Source organism: Oncorhynchus nerka, linkage group LG6, assembly GCF_034236695.1.
Source record: "Oncorhynchus nerka isolate Pitt River linkage group LG6, Oner_Uvic_2.0, whole genome shotgun sequence".
NCBI lineage: Eukaryota > Metazoa > Chordata > Actinopteri > Salmoniformes > Salmonidae > Oncorhynchus > Oncorhynchus nerka.
In genome coordinates, this window is record NC_088401.1 from 79,262,276 (window position 1) to 79,279,594 (window position 17,319).

General features: G+C 47.1%; 1 protein-coding gene across 7 annotated transcripts; it reads left to right on the forward strand.

Moving 5' to 3' along the window:
* Nucleotides 1–472: 472 nt before the first annotated feature.
* On the forward strand, nucleotides 473–17,315 carry zgc:66447 (SLAIN motif-containing protein-like). Of its 7 annotated transcripts, none has more exons than XM_029653829.2 (9): nucleotides 476–699; nucleotides 1,273–1,955; nucleotides 8,529–8,683; nucleotides 11,585–11,716; nucleotides 13,749–13,889; nucleotides 14,214–14,543; nucleotides 14,748–14,891; nucleotides 15,716–15,983; nucleotides 16,191–17,315. In XM_029653829.2, exons 2-9 carry the CDS (start codon nucleotides 1,288–1,290, stop codon nucleotides 16,255–16,257), a joined length of 1,905 nt encoding a protein of 634 aa, XP_029509689.1. In that variant the 5' UTR covers nucleotides 476–699; nucleotides 1,273–1,287; the 3' UTR covers nucleotides 16,258–17,315. The 7 variants fall into 7 exon arrangements, with proteins under 7 accessions (XP_029509682.1, XP_029509684.1, XP_029509685.1 ...); XM_029653830.2 differs by having other exon boundaries at nucleotides 8,529–8,668; XM_029653822.2 differs by lacking the exons at nucleotides 15,716–15,983; nucleotides 16,191–17,315 and having other exon boundaries at nucleotides 473–699; nucleotides 14,748–15,698.
* Nucleotides 17,316–17,319: the final 4 nt, after the last annotated feature.

Genomic DNA, 17,319 nt, shown 5'->3' on the forward strand with positions numbered 1-17,319 from the left:
GGTGGCTCAGAGGGCGATTACTCTATAGTGTGCTGCAAGTGTTCTGCAATTTGAAATATTCACACCCAGAGCAACGTTTTTACTTATTTATTCTAAATACATGGTTCTGGTCATGCCCATATTGATCAGGCCACACCTCGCCACACCCACCAAACGGGAGCAAACGTACCTCAAATACTGTTGAAGAACGCTTCTCATCGTTTTGGGGAAATGTGTCGTTTCATTTCAAATATTCACGCAACGTAGGAAACGTTGAAGCGAACTCGATGCACCTCAGTTGTGACATTGGGTTAGTTTTTCTTACCCCTTTTATTTGGTGACCTCTAGCGCACGAGAAGAGAACGACAGGCAATACCTGGAGTAGCCTGTAGGAGGCAGCAAATACCGTGTTAATGTCAGTTAGGGGGCGGGATCAATGCTCTGATTGGATCAACTCGAGTCCCTCAAAGCTGGCAAAACATAGCTGCTTAGTTACCTATCTTTACTAACTAGCCAGTTATAGGCTAACAGGGACATGGCTTAGCGTGCTTCGAGCTATTACATCGATAATCATATATTTTTCTTACATACATCTCATTTACTTAAAAAAAATGTATTCCTTGTAAACGTACTTGATTAATGCAAACTCGTGCATTGGATTTATCGGGCTAATTCGAGCATTTCTTGACAACACGGCTCATCTCAACCGGTGAAGCCAAGGTAGGTTTGTTATGTTTAGCTAGCGCTTTAGCTTGGTGGCTGGCTAATCAACAGTTCTCTTGGAAATGCATCGATGTAAGGACAATGATCTATTGGCTTGCATGATAAATTATATAAAAGCATGTGTTTTAACGTCAGTTTGATCTAATTAGCTAGCAACAAATGGCAACTAGACGCTGCACTTATCTTTAGCTGCAAATGTTGGCGGCATTCAATGAAACTGAATGTGAGTGGGGGGAGATGCGGTTTGTGCCCGCTGTTAGCCTACAATTTGTCAGCCTTCGTAGCTTCGGCCGTTATTTCTTTACTCATCATGGCAGCGTTATTAATTATAAACATGGGAGTTTGTGAGTTGATGTAGCCAGAAAATATATTCAACTGCCGTCTATGGCTTTTATTGGCATGTAAACGTAACGAAGTAACTAGCTCTGATCAAATTGATTAGTTATCGCACCACGATGAGCTTGCAGTTTGGGTGTTTGTTCGGATGATTGCTTATCTCAAAACAGTGATTTCAATTGTTTGTTTCTTACGCGAGCTGCTGATCGACACATTCGTTTATCTTCCTCCTAGCAGAACAGCGGCGACATGGTAGTTCCGGACAGCGCCGGTGAGGTCCAACCGGCAGGCAATGACTGTACCGGGGGTCTCATGAAGACGTCCCAGCAAAGCTACGAGGAGGAGCAGGAGCTAGCAGGGGTGGAGTTGGAGGAGGTACGTAAGCTCCAGGAGCTCATTCGAAGACTCGAGGTCCAGAATCAAACACTCCGCAACAGGGGAGACAGTAAGAATCTACATCTCAGAGGAGCGACCACGGCAAACAGTAACCTCACAACCAGTACCAACATCAATGAGAGAATCTCTTCCAGCGAAGAGGTTACCAACACCAACTCCCCTCTCAGGTTGGGGAGCAGTGGAAGCTGTGGAATGGAACTAGGCAGCAGCAGTGACTTGGAGCTGTCCCCTCCTCAGGACAGTAGTAGCAGTGAGGATATCTCCCCGCTCCCTGCAGCTAACCGGATAGAGGATGCGGATGGTGGATTGTGTGCAGGCTTTCTGACCCTGCCGTGCGGCAATGGACCAGGACCGGCACCGACCCAGGGGCTAAGCACAACCCCAGAGAGTCCCTCTCTGGACAGTTATGAGTCTGAGACCCTGGCGGAGAGCGACTCGGGGGTGGACCCGTTGGCCCTGGATGAGGTTGATGTTCTGGACCTATGGGAGGACCTTGCAGAGGTGGATGACGAGGACAGCTGGTAGGTACCATGGGGATAGGAGCGAGACAAAGGAAGCATCTGAGATTCCAACCTATTTCCTATAAAGCTAATGCAGTACTTTAAACTGGGGCCTGCATAGGCTCTGCTCAAAAGGAGTGCACTATATAGGGAATAGAGTGCCATTTCAGATTCAGTCAAATATCCTCTGCACACTGTTTGTAAGGACTCCTACCTTTTTATTTTCTATGCTCTGATCATAAAGGGTCTTGGTCAGCTTCTTAGTCTACGGTCTCTTCCTCATCTGCTGTGTATCTGCACATTCTGCTCTGTTCAGATGAAACTTATTCCCAGTAGACACTAGGACACCTTCTGATCGCTGCAGATGGAGGAGAGGAACACATGTAGACGTCTCTTCACTGGTCTGCACCCCCACGTTGCCGTGGAGACATCTGTTTACCACTGTCTCCAGGGGTCAGCATGATGTCATACTGTGTGTGTGGGATGAATTTGTGTTCACACTCAGGATGATGGAAGACCCTATAGCCAGATGAGTCATTATGTTACTGTTCTGTTGAACCTTTCACTCTCATAAGTATAGGGACTATGACTGCCACCTTTAGTCATATTGGTGCCAATTGGCACCGTATTCCCTTTATAGTGCACTAGGGCCCTGGTCAAAAGTAGTGCACTATGTAGGGAAAATGTACCGTTTGGGACGTGGCCCTAGGTTGGAGGTGGGTCTCTGCTATGGCAGTTGGCCTGGTTTCCGTGATACGCAACAACCAGAGGAAAACATGCAGAAAATACATGCAGATTTGATGCAGCTGAGCTAGCAGGCCTTTAGATGGAAATATCTGTGTGTTGCTTCTGTCTTGGAAATGCTCTGCTTTGTGGGCTGTATAAAATGGGCACTGACAGGCAGTGCCTCTGATCACTGAATCTATGTGACTGGGAGAGAGAAAAGAGGGGTTAGTGTGGAGAGAGAGGATGGGTAGTGACTGGGAGGGAGACTGAAATGGACAGAGAGGGAGAGGGGCCACTGTTGTCGCTGGGCGAGGGGCAGCCAGCCAGCCAACGTGATTTACTCTGGGCACTATGTGTGCGCTCAGCAGCAGTAGTGATTTTCTCCTCTGACATGAATACCCAGAGAGGGAGGAGGAGGCTTGAGTGCAGAGCAAGAACTATTGCAGCACAGCTGGGCTCTCAACGGCCGAGAAGACATGGGTCCTATTCACTAGGCACCCAACTGAATAAAATGGACTGAAACTTGTCCAATAAGAAAGGTGCTTGTTTTCCATTTTTAAAGCATTTTGCTATGGTGGGCCCTAATACATACGGCCTTTGGGCCCCAATACACACGGCCTTTGGGCCCCAATACACACGGCCTTAATATAATACACACCTTTAGTCTCGAATAAATAATGAAATATGTTCAATTTGGTTTAAATAATGCAAAAACAAAGTGTTGGAGAAGAAAGTAAAAGTGCAATATGTGCCATGTAAGAAAGCTAACGTTTGTTCCTTGCTCTGAAGATGAGAACATATGAAAGCTGGTTCTGTATTTTATCGAACGGGTGGCATCCCTAAGTTTAAATATTGATGTTACATTGCACAACCTTCAATGTTATGTCATAAGTAAAATTCTGGCAAATTAATTATGGTCTTTGTTAGGAAGAAATGGTCTTCACACAGTTCACAACGAGCCAGGCGGCCCAAACTGCTGCATATACCCTGACTCTGCTTACACTGAACGCAAGAGAAGTGACACAATTTCAGGCACCGCATTGATTATGTGCACTGCAGGACAAGCTAGTTAAACTAGTAATATCATCAACCATGTGTAGTTAACTAGTGATTATGTTAAGATTGATTGTTTTTTATAAGATAAGTTTAATGTTAGCTAGCAACTTATGGCTCCTTGCTGCACTCGCATAACAGGTGGTCAGCCTGCCATGCAGTTTCCTCGTGGAGTGTAATATAATCGACCATAATCGGCATCCAAAAATGACGATTACCGATTTGTTATGAAAACTTGAAATGGGCCCTATTTAATCGGTCGACCTCTAGCCCTAATACATACAGCCTTTGGGCCCTAATACACACAGCCATAGGTAGTCCAATAGCATTACTTGACTTATTGCTTCATACTTGGTGAAGTTCAAAAGAATGTGTGTGAGATGAGCCAAGGCTGCAGCATTTTCCACAACCAGAGAAGTGGAAACAAGGCATTAGTGGTCCTTTGTTTATCCCACATTATTATAATATTTTTTTTACTTTTATTTAACTAGGCAAATCAGTTAAGAACAAATCGATGCTCAGGGCTTCTCCTACTGCTGTCTCAGTCGCTGCTCAGGGCTTCTCCTACTGCTGTCTCAGTCGCTGCTCAGGGCTTCTCCTGCTGCTGTCTCAGTCGCTGCTCAGGGCTTCTCCTACTGCTGTCTCAGTCGCTGCTCAGGGCTTCTCCTGCTGCTGTCTCAGTCGCTGCTCAGGGCTTCTCCTACTGCTGGCTCAGTCGCTGCTCAGGGCTTCTCCTGCTGCTGTCTCAGTCAGGGCTGCTCCAGGGCTTCTCCTACTGCTGGCTCAGTCGCTCAGGGCTCAGCTGGCTTCTCCTGCTGCTGTCTCAGTCGCTGCTCAGGGCTTCTCCTGCTGCTGTCTCAGTCGCTGCTCAGGGCTTCTCCTGCTGCTGTCTCAGTCGCTGCTCAGGGCTTCTCCTACTGCTGGCTCAGTCGCTGCTCAGGGCTTCTCCTACTGCTGGCTCAGTCGCTGCTCAGAGCTTCTCCTGCTGCTGTCTCAGTCGCTGCTCAGGGCTTCTCCTACTGCTGTCTCAGTCGCTGCTCAGAGCTTCTCCTGCTGCTGTCTCAGTCGCTGCTCAGGGCTTCTCCTGCTGCTGTCTCAGTCGCTGCTCAGGGCTTCTCCTGCTGCTGTTTCAGTCGCTGCTCAGGGCTTCTCCTGCTGCTGTCTCAGTCGCTGCTCAGGGCTTCTCCTGCTGCTCTCTGTCGCTGCTCAGGGCTTCTCCTGCTGCTCTCTCAGTCGCTGCTCAGGGCTTCTCCTACTGCTGTCTCAGTCGCTGCTCAGGGCTTCTCCTACTGCTGTCTCAGTCGCTGCTCAGAGCTTCTCCTGCTGCTGTCTCAGTCGCTGCTCAGGGCTTCTCCTACTGCTGTCTCAGTCGCTGCTCAGAGCTTCTCCTACTGCTGTCTCAGTCGCTGCTCAGGGCTTCTCCTGCTGCTGTCTCAGTCGCTGCTCAGGGCTTCTCCTGCTGCTGTCTCAGTCGCTGCTCAGGGCTTCTCCTGCTGCTCTCTCAGTCGCTGCTCAGGGCTTCTCCTACTGCTGTCTCAGTCGCTGCTCAGGGCTTCTCCTGCTGCTCTCTGTCGCTGCTCAGGGCTTCTCCTACTGCTGTCTCAGTCGCTGCTCAGGGCTTCTCCTGCTGCTGTCTCAGTCGCTGCTCAGGGCTTCTCCTGCTGCTCTCTCAGTCGCTGCTCAGGGCTTCTCCTACTGCTGTCTCAGTCGCTGCTCAGGGCTTCTCCTACTGCTGTCTCAGTCGCTGCTCAGGGCTTCTCCTGCTGCTGTCTCAGTCGCTGCTCAGGGCTTCTCCTGCTGCTGTCTCAGTCGCTGCTCAGGGCTTCTCCTGCTGCTGTCTCAGTCGCTGCTCAGGGCTTCTCCTGCTGCTGTCTCAGTCGCTGCTCAGGGCTTCTCCTACTGCTGTCTCAGTCGCTGCTCAGGGCTTCTCCTACTGCTGTCTCAGTCGCTGCTCAGGGCTTCTCCTACTGCTGTCTCAGTCGCTGCTCAGGGCTTCTCCTGCTGCTGTCTCAGTCGCTGCTCAGGGCTTCTCCTGCTGCTCTCTCAGTCGCTGCTCAGGGCTTCTCCTACTGCTGTCTCAGTCGCTGCTCAGGGCTTCTCCTCGCTGCTGTCTCAGTGCGCTGCTGCTCAGGGCTTCTCCTACTGCTGTCTCAGTCGCTGCTCAGGGCTTCTCCTACTGCTGTCTCAGTCGCTGCTCAGGGCTTCTCCTACTGCTGTCTCAGTCGCTGCTCAGGGCTTCTCCTACTGCTGTCTCAGTCGCTGCTCAGGGCTTCTCCTACTGCTGTCTCAGTCGCTGCTCAGGGCTTCTCCTACTGCTGTCTCAGTCGCTGCTCAGGGCTTCTCCTGCTGCTCTCTCAGTCGCTGCTCAGGGCTTCTCCTACTGCTGGCTCAGTCGCTGCTCAGGGCTTCTCCTACTGCTGTCTCAGTCAGGATTTGCATCATTCAAATGATCATCTCACTCTCTTCAAATGAATGTCAACCCTGTACTGCTGTTGCTGTCTAGTCTGGGTTCTTCTGTGGTGAAGGAGGAGCTTGGCTTGTTTACCAGAATCAAATTAACAGGATTGGATTACCTCAATGTTTGTAATGGCAGACTGCTAATTCCAAGTGAGTCCATCTTCATTTAATTTCCCCTCTGTACACCACCATGTTCATCTGGACATGAAGCTTGTGTGTGTTTGCCAAGTTCAGGGTGTTTACATTTTTTTTAAAGTTTGAACTATTATGCGTTTGTTTTAGCTGTACCATTTTGTACAGTATTGTCCGATACAAACGGGCACCATATTGTATTCCTGGTAGCTACTTTAGCAGCTGATCTGTGGATTAACAACCCAAAGCAGCAAGGCCTTGTTCTCTCTACCACATTATTAACCAGTCTGTATGAGCCCCAGGTGGTTATCACTACTACAACATTAAATAAATAATCTGCCCAGGCATGGACCCCTAAGCTGCTTTGGGCTGGTGGCTAGGGCTCAGGACTGAGTCGTAAGTGGCACCCTGTTCCCTTTATGATGCACTACTTTTGACCAGAACCCTATGGTTGTAGTGGATTACATAGTGAATAGGGTGCCATTTGGGCTAGAGACTGGATGGCTGCTGCTGGGGCCTAAACTTCTTTGGGGGGGCTTAGGGTGCATGTGATCCATCATGGACCTTCTGCTTCTAAAAACATTTACTGAGATGTATGGAGAATTCTGGGAATCTGTGGGGGTTGAGTCTAGAAGTAACCCGGCTGTGCAAGGAACAAGCCAAGAAATGGGACACTAGCTAAGGTGAACAAAAGTGTCCAATGTCCATGCATGAGCGCTTTGTTTTGTGTGCAGATGATGGCGTGCCCACCAGTATTTATATTTAGCTCTATGTATAAAAACAACAACAAATGGTCCATTTACCAAAAGATCTGCCCTTAGTCACTCAGCACTTTTAACTGTAGTTCTGTGTATCAAATGATCTGACTGTTAAACAACTGGCCTAGGTAACTAGGCCCACTACTTAGCATCGGCCACCGCTGGTCAGCTCTCCAATTACTAGACCGAAACTGTTCCAGGATCAAGTTCTGACTTTAGAGACCTGACTGACTGCTGAAACATCTGTAGTGAGAGACCTGACTGACTACTGTCTTCATTGTTGCTGGTCCCAGTGGGATAGAGGGCTTGTCTTTTGTGTTTGTCCAATGGGAAGATTAGCCCAAGTTGATTACTCAAAAACCAGTTGGCACAGCCAGGCCTCTTTTGTGTGTGTTTTGGCGGCTCAAAGCATTCCCCCATGTGACCCGGATCAAACGTCCTAACGAACTTGGCAGTTTGCACTGCACTTTTTTCAAGGAGAGGAACTTAAACACTCACTTCTACTTGGCTTTACTTCACATGTACTCAAACAGTTAAAGCAATGCAAGACGATCAGGCCCAGCGCTGGTGTTCAAGACGATCAGGCCCAGCGCTGGTGTTCAAGACGATCAGGCCCAGCGCTGGTGTTCAAGACGATCAGGCCCAGCGCTGGTGTCAGTTGAGATCATCACCTTATTGTGTAGTAAACTAGGCACATTGTCTACAGTAGGATAGACATGCTGTAGATGTGCCTATTTCAGACAACTCATGCAGTAGAAGGTAATGCATAGTGATTGCTGGGAGAGGACAGTACAGTAGAGCCCTCATTAGGAGATGGGGTCATACACAGGCCACAGTGCTGCTGATATTGCTACTGTGGAAGGAAGAGGTAATACTGCCAGGTGTGGGCTGAGCACAAACCGCACGGCTGTGGACTGTGGTTATTGCCCGGGAATCCGGGATAGGCTAGAATGGGTTGATGGAGTGGTGACCTTCTAGGATTGGATAAAAGGATGGTTTAGCCTTATGGCAATGCCTTATGTATGTAACAAAGATGCTGTATGTTGAAACAAGTGGAGTCTATTTCTAATATTAGGTGATTAGTGGTATGAAGGATAACGAGTTTGTGTGTGGTTGGTTGTTCCACCAATGCTTAAGACTAGAAGACAGGCCTCCTGCAAACATTCCCACATAGTACAAGTTATTAAATGCGTAACTCGCAAGCCAGAGAACCATTAATGCTGTTTTCTTATCCCACTGTTCTGCTGTTCGCTTGACTGCAGTCTGGATGAACAGGCTTTGAGGCTTTGCAAAATGTAAATTGCCACTTTTTCTCTTTCTGTCTTTCTCATCCTCTTCCTTTCATTGCTGCTTGCCTCATTATCCACCACATCTCTCCTTTCTCCTCCCTACTCTCTCTCTCTCTCTATCTATCGCTTTTAAATATATATTTAAAAAAAAAAAAATTCTCTCCCTCGTCTCTCTGCAGGTTGTATGTCTCCCCTAAGAAGCAGGTAGTTGCTGAGCCCAGACCTGAGTCTCCTCTGAAGTGGTGTCGGAAGGTTCTGGACCACCCCAGCCCAGAGACGGAGGTGGCCTGTCGCACCCTGCTCAACCGTCTCGACCAGAGTACACACCTACCTAGTAACCTTGATAATAACCTTATAATGATCATATACCAACTCTAAAGTAACTATACTATAGTAACCACAGTCACCTTATACTAACCATGTAATAACCATGTACAATAACCGTATAGTAATCCTATAATAACCATATACAACCTTTTGATAACCTTACATTAACATAATAACCCTGTAGGAACCCTTCTACAATAACATTGCTTCCTCCTTGTGCCCAGTAACCCTATACCAACAGTACCGGTGCAAAGTAACTCTCCTGTCCAACACCCAATAACCTCATAACAAGCAATAAACCAATAAAACAAGATGAGCTTGCCACTGAGCAACAGTGAATGCAGTCATAACACATTACCTGAGGCAATAACCAGTACAGCCTCCTATCCAATAACATAATGTTATGACTATAACTATTGTTCCCTGAAGGAGGGAAACAAGGTACAACATACTATAGGGAGTCTCACTCCAGCGGCTTCAGTTGAAGGATCTACAAACATGCCTGACATGGCCAATGAAATCTGCGCCTCTCTGGAAGCCCCCTGTTCCGCAGGTTATAAGTGTGAGGCTTGGATTCAGTCCTTGATTTCTATACCACTGTTCACCGAGCCCAGGAACGGGCGGTGTGGGGCCAAACGGTTGTACCTAGTTTCCCGTCCTTCAGGGAACAGTAGTTATATTCATAACGTTATGTTCCCTTTGTCAGACATCTTTGGTACAACATACTATGGGGAAAATATAATCACACCCCAACATTATGGCGAGATCACAAGACAATTTTCTGCTGATAATGACTTCACAAAAGTTTTGTCAATCATGATAAATTCTATAAATAGGAGTGGACATATTGATTGATTGAAATCAGCTTTTATTGCTGGGGGTTTGATATGGCCCAGGCCTATACACTAGCACACGGATACTTACAGCAGATGTGCTCTTATTAAAGGTCATTGTAGAGTCTTACTGCCTCCGAGGCACTATGACACTACTGTCAACCGATCATCAATATGTCCACACCTACTGTATGTATAGAGTTTCTCTCAATCTCCACAAAACAACTTGTCGTGATTATGAGAAAATGTATGATCTTGGCATAACGAGGGAATGTTTTTATTCACGCGTCTTCTCTGGACCTCATTTTTGTGAGTGCAGATTTATTCGCATCATGGTTGCGCCGTTACTACAGTGAAAAGGCTTCTAGCCCAACCAGGTCAAAAAGGTCTGACCCCATATTACCGCCGCAACGTTTTAATCTTCCTATAGCGGATCACCGGGACCGCATTTAACGTTCATAAACCATAAACCATGTCCTGGGCCATTCTAAAAGTACTTGCGTGCAGTTAACTATTTGTTTTCACTTCGTTCAGTCATGTTACCTCGTTAGCTAGCTAACAACCTGGTTACTTTGCTAGTATACGCAAACATCTGGGAGAAAGGGGATCCATGAACAAACCTGACGTTTTTAGAGACAGTGTACATTTGTCAATGTAATGCATCTCAATAGGGAAATTGTGATTTTACACAATGTAGAAACCTAATAATCTACAAAATGACTTTGTAATTTCAATGACATGTATTCCTATGGACACGTTTTGCTTTTATAATAAACTGTCTTAAGTGTTACATGTTATTTTCTAATGCACGTGTGCTTCAAAAGTATCTAGATTCTATATAGGCCCCATTTATATGCTGCTTCTCAATCCCCCAAAATGTTATCTGGTGCTCCTAACCTAGAGAATCCCGGCAACTCCGCCACCACCAGTAGTTTACCAGTGTTAGATCCAGCAGCACACCCCCATTCATGATTTATTTATCCGGTGTGCGTCTGGTACTTCTGGCAGCTACTGAACAACCAAGCCATTCACACCTGACCAGGGCCTGGCTCAATGACCACGTGATGTCATGGTGTAGAGGCTGGCTGTTGGGTTGGATTACCTTGCCCTGTGACGGATAGCTGTGTTCTGGTGCAAATACCTCTGTCAGGCCATGAAACTACCCACTTTAGAAGTGAAACGTTGACATGCACACCACCGTGCTGCTCATGGTGTGGTACAGGAGAATACAGCCCCAAAGTTGACTTAATTGTAGAAAAGATCAAAGAGAACTCCTGCGCTCAATGTATTACATCAGCTACCCACTGGCACAGGCAGCCGGCAAATATAGGAAATCATTCACTAGGCTATAACCTACCCCATAGATATGAGTTATGTTATATAAGAGTTTCACCCTGCCACACTTGATGTAGCCAATGGCAAACAATACTGCTTCCTGGAGGAAGTCAATTAAAAATATAGGAACCAGTACCTTAGGAATAATGACCTACCATAGCCTCATTGCTACCTCTAGATCACCCTTCTAGGCTACAAGAACAGTTTCACCCTCCCAAACTTGTGTTTTGGCCCATTGGCTCCAGCAATGAGTCGGAATGAAGGTAGTGGCCAACAATGAAGCTGTGTGAAGTTGGTAAATAATATAGACACCATTGTTAGCTCTTCATAAGTATTGCTATGGGACAGTAAGTTCTATAACTCTTTTTGTGCAGGTACAGACATGGTCCCACCTTAAGCTCTTGGAAACATCATCTGTCCTACTAAATACAAAATCAATGCCTTTAGTTTCGACTCGCTCTTTTGCAACAGTTTTTAAAATGAACCAGCCACGGCCGACCATTTTGAAACGATGATGAAAGTTGTAATTTCTCTTTTGATCAGGAATTATTTTAAAAGTTTTTGTACACTTCAGAATCAGTACCTAAAGAACTGGTAAAGGAATCCTGAGCGCACACTTCCACCCGACTGTGTTTTATTTGTCTACAAGGTCACGATACAGGTTGCCTTTTAAACGGTGCCCTGACTCCTGTTTATGTAACTGTGTGTGTCCTCTCCTGTCTCCTCCTGTGTGCCTTTAGCGTCTCGCTGGAGGAACATCTACAGCAGCTCTGGTCAGACGGGGGAGGCTGGCTCCTCTGGCTCTGGCCTCCTCTCTCCTGGGTACCACAACAAATCCACTAACAAAATCCTACTAACCAGTGGTGGCTCAGGTACGCATGATATTAATACACCACGTGCTGCTTTACTTTCAGCTACTCTCTCTCTCCAGTGTGTTTAACAGTGTTGGTGGAACTCAAGATTAAAGTAGTATCAGATTAAAAATAACTTAAGTTCTTAGACCGCTGTGCCACTCGGGAGGGTAGTCTAAGGCACTGCAGCACTTGAGGCGTCACTACAGACCCGGGTTCAATAGCAGCCGACCTCAACTGGGACCTACCTCCGGGTAGGGGAGGGTTTGGTCGGCCAGGGATGTCCTTGTCCCATTGCGCTCTAGCGACTCCTGTGGCGGGACGGGTGCATGAACGCTGACACGGTCGCCAGTTGTACTGTGTTTCCTCCGACACATTGGTGTGGCTGGCTTCCGGGTTAAGTGAGCAGTGTGTAAAGAAGCAGTGTGGCTTGGCGAGGTCGTGTTGCGGAGGATCCACGGCTCTCGACCTTCATCTCTCCCGAGTCCGTACGGGAGTTGCAGTGACGGGACAAGACTGTAATGGACACATTCAAGGGTTTTTCTTTATTTTTACTACCGTCAAAATTGGATACCACTAAATTGGGGAGAAAAAGGAAGACATTAAAAAAAATAACAATGGAATATTAGTACCCGTCATGTATTTTAGGAAGGCTTTTCTAGCAGTTTGAAGGATTCCTCAACCATTCTGTGGAAGGCTTGTCTAGCAGTCTGAAGGAGTTTTCCTTCTTTTCCTTCACTCTGCGGTGATTGTGGAGGCCAGGTCATTTGATGCAGCACTCCATCACTCTCCTTGGCAAAATAGCCCTTACACAGCCTGTAGGTGTGTTTTGAATCATTGTCCTGTGGAAAAACAAATGATAGTCCCACTAAGCGCAAACCAAATGGGATGGTGTATCGCTGCAGAATGCTGTGGCAGCCATGAAGGAGAGTGATGTAGTGCTGCATCAGATGACTTTGCCTCCACAATCACCCAACCTCAACCCAATTGAGATGAGTTGGACCGCAGAGTGAAGGAAAAGCAGCCAACAAGTGCTCAGCATATGTGGGAACATTCCAGGTGAAGCTGGTTGAGAGAATGTGTTGTCTTCAAGGTAAAGGGTGGCTACTTTAAAGAATCTAAAATATATATTTTGATATGTTTAAGACACACCCAAGCAATTTTGGAACTTTTCATGTTGAAACACAATATTCCATGTATAAATCGAGTCATCTGGACACCAGGACCAGCTTTTGAGATGTTCCTTTTGTTAAGTAAATCAGGTGATGAATGAGCTGAAAGGGAGACTGGAGTAGGACTTTAAAGTAACAGGTTTGTAACAAGTGTTTTGTTTTAAATGTTTGTTTATAATGTTTGCTGTTTTTTCTGGAAAGTTTTCAACGGGTTGTTCTCCTCAACATTGATGATAATTTCACAACTAATGGCATTTACAGGCATGTTTTGCAGAGTGGTGTGGATATCAAATACTTTGGCCCTTAGCGATACTGGGAAAACAAACGTTTTATCTTCTCAAGGTGTGGGTGGCGCTATGTAAACCAACACAATGCTTATGTTATGAACACAGACTGTAAATAACACTCTTTGCATGAAGTATGTAAATGCTTTGCTTGCTGGTGACCCCTCCTAATCCCATCTGTTATATAACCAAACACCCTGGATTATGTTGCCTCTTTTTCAGTTTGAATGAAGGGTGGCTGGTTGTGTGTGTCAGACGATGGCCTTGCTGATGCCTAGTAGAAACATCATGCTTTTAGCTGTCCTCAGCGCTGTCTATACGAATACAGTAGGACAGACAGGGAAGTCTAAATATCTCTTCTCATAATGCAGGCCTGGTCCAGAAACAATTTCCTAGCTCTATAGTGTTCTCAGGTCTACATACACGGAGATTATTACTGGACCAGTCTCTGATTAGACTAATAAAGAGAATTGACTACTGTATGGATAATGTATAGTTGCATGTCCTTGGTTTTCAGGTTGTATTATAGTCCTTATTTTTATCCCTCAAGGGGCTGTTGTGGATTATATCTAAATCATGGTGTTACTGTTTTTCCAGGCTACATGAGTATGTACTCTGCTCTGAGTTCCCAGTCGTCTGTAGACAGTGAGCTGAGTACCTCAGACGACTCCATCACCATGGGTTACAAGCTACAGGACCTCACTGATGTCCAGATCATGGCCCGCCTACAGGAAGAGAGTGAGTGGTGTTGTATAGAATAAGGACTGGTGATAATGTATTTCAGGAAGAGGGTGAATGGTGTGTAGAATACTCTTAAGTCTCTAAAGGGTTACATTGTGCTTGTCAATATGCCACAGATAACTGATAAAGAAGAAGACCGTGAATATGCTCACTCTGTGGTAGTGTGTGCTTAGGGCAGGACTGTGTTTGTAATGTGTGGGTGTGCATGTCTTTCAAAGTTATTGTCCATGTAGATGCTAACTACACAAGCCCGTAGACGCTTGTTCTTTCATGTGTATGTCTGTGGCAGCGTCCAGGCTCTGTAACTCTCTCCCCTCTCAGGTCTGAGACAGGACTATGCCTCCAGCTCTGCCTCAGTGTCTCGTCGTAGTTCCTCTGCCTCCCTCCAGTCTCTACGTCGGGGTGGAACCTACAGCGACCAGGAGTTTGATACCTACAGCTTGGAGGATGAGGAGGATGAGTGTTGCTCTCTGCCCCAGCGACGCCTCCGCTACTCCCCCTCTCCCCTGGGCTCGCCCCGCTGCCTCTCCCCCTCACCAGGCTCCCAGGGCCAGGCAGAGTACAGCAGGCTGGGGGCCCCCCGGCAACGCGCTCCACGTCGATCGCTACAGGGACCCGGGCCCGAGCTGCTAAAGTTCGCCAAGACCGAGGGTAGGTGGAGACCGGAGAGAAGTGTTCATGCATCACACACTAACCCGAAAACAAAGCAGTATCAGTACACAGTCAGAACTACATGGAATTGTCAGTCAGATGTACTCTGTATCGTTTGAAGACATGACTTATAAATCGATTAGTTCTATAGAACACAGTTTCAGTTCAGTCTTTCTCCAACTCAAACCGTGTGTGTGGTTCCAGAAGAGGTGAGGCACAGCATGCCTAACCTGGCCCCCCGCACCAGCCTGCGTTCCCTGGAGGCGGTCAGGAACAGCCGCAGCATGGAGGCTAACCTCCAGAGCTCTGGCAACCGCATATCTCACCTGCCCCACTCCCCTTCCTCAGGTAACCCTCACCTGGCCTGTACACCTGCCCCTTCCTCAGGTAACCCTCACCTGGCCTGTACACCTGCCCCTTCCTCAGGTAACCCTCACCTGGCCTGTACACCTGCCCCTTCCTCAGGTTACCCTCACCTGGCCTGTACACCTGCCCCTTCCTCAGGTAACCCTCACCTGGCCTGTACACCTGCCCCTTCCTCAGGTTACCCTCACCTGGCCTGTACACCTGCCCCTTCCTCAGGTAACCCTCACCTGGCCTGTACACCTGCCCCTTCCTCAGGTAACCCTCACCTGGCCTGTACACCTGCCCCTTCCTCAGGTAACCCTCACCTGGCTTGTACACCTGCCCCTTCCTCAGGTTACCCTCACCTGGCCTGTACACCTGGCCTGTACACCTGCCCCTTCCTCAGGTTACCCTCACCTGGCCTGTACACCTGCCCCTTCCTCAGGTAACCCTCATCTGGCCTGTAAACCTGCCCCACTCTCTCAAGTAGAACTTGATACTGCGTACCCTATCCTGAGGGAGCCTCTCACATGTCCCCTACTCCCCTCAGGTAACCCTTACTGGTACCTCGCCTGTCTCACAACTACCCCCCCCCTAAAATCACTAATATTCCTCTGGGTACAGGCATCTAGTCTACAACTCTTTTCTGCCACAAATCCTGATGTCATGTATACAGAGAATGTGCTCTTCTCTCTCATTACCTGAATTGTACTGTCATCAGAGCATTGGCATATGAACATGAAATAAGTGAGAAGACTACATGTGTACTACAGTGTGGATGGCACTCTACTAAACCCATCTCATCATGCCCATCACCCCCTCCCCAGGTATGTCATCTAGTCGGATGCGAGGCAGTGGCCAGTCCCCTCTGTCCATGCGGGTCCCTGTCAAAGCCATGGGCTCCATGCCAGGGGCCCGCCAGCCCTCCAGGGTCCTGCCTGTAGTCCAGAGTGGACCCAATGGAGGAGTACGGAGGGTCCAGTCCCCAGGGCCTGCCAATGGAGGAGCCTACCCAGCTGGGAGAGCCTCTACTGGGGGTGGGAGGCAAGCAGCAGCCCCATCCTCCAGGGGAAGACTGGCCCAGACACCTAGAAGGTGATTGATTATTTAGAAATACACATTCAGCATTATGACTTGGGATGATTACTTTTCATAAAGTGAGTTGATAGGAGTGTGATTTTTTTCAGTACAGTCACTCCGTTGGTTAAACGTGATTACTTCTTATCAGTGGCGGCCACAAACCGTTAGAATGACACTCTTACAGCTATCAAGACTCATGTCATTGTTGTCTTTGTTTGTTAGGTCTATGGGGATGACTAGAACAAATGGCCCAATCTCAAATGAGTCGTGGAGAGACGGCTGTTACTGAGGCAACAAGGAAACTTCCTCCACCTCTCCTGTACTTCACATTTTAGTATAAACAACACCAACATTGCGTACTGACTCTGAACATACCCCTGTGGGCAACACCAGCTTACTTGCCTCTGAACATACCTCTGTAGGCTGGACCACTGTAGATGAACAGACCTTCCTTGGCATGAAGAACCCTCTCACACCACAGATATACTGGAGAGAGACCGGATAGAAGGTGACTGAGCGCACAAACACACCGCCCTTTCGCTCTAGGGATCTAGACAAAGCTTCCACAAAATATGTTGTTTTTAACTAGTCAATTCCAGTCTATATTTTATGATAGTTGTTGAGAGAAGACTACGGGTTGTTTTTGATTTATGTTCTGTAGATGTACAGAACGGTTGTTATTGAATACTTTGGGTGGACTGTTCTATTGTGTGTGAAGTTGAACTCCTAACTGATATGAAGGTGATCTCCTCTTGGGTGTTGCATGATGTTTCTGTTTAGTTTTCTTTCCTCCGAGGACAAAGAAATTAGTTTGTTGCATAATAGCCTTATCAATAGTAAGTCTGTTCTTCCAAGGAACAAACCCCATGTTGATGCGTGTGGGAAGGTTTTTTTGAATGTTTGTGAGTGATTGATTGGTTGTGATTCCTCCTATAAGTGTTGTCTATTTGTGTTTTGCCAAGTCTGACACAACGCAACATCTCTGGACCACACTGCCCTTCCATCAAGACCCCCTTAAGAAAATAAAACATGTTATTGTTGGGTTAAATTCTTTGTGCCAAGGTGCATTTCTGATGCTGCAGCACTGTTTCTGAAATCCAATAAAGTACTACTTGTAGTTGAGATACTGTATGCGTTGATTTACCACAGTTGTTTTTACTGCATATCGGTAGGTTAATCTGTTTTGGTTTTTGAATACCACTGTACTAATAAAATGAACTGTTTTATGCACGAAGCAAAGGCCTTATGCCTTGCCTTAGACAACCAGCTATGCACCCTCATGCGGAGTGCCTCTGAAAACCAGGAACTGTAATGAAAACAAACAATAAAACCTACCCAGAACTTGAACGTT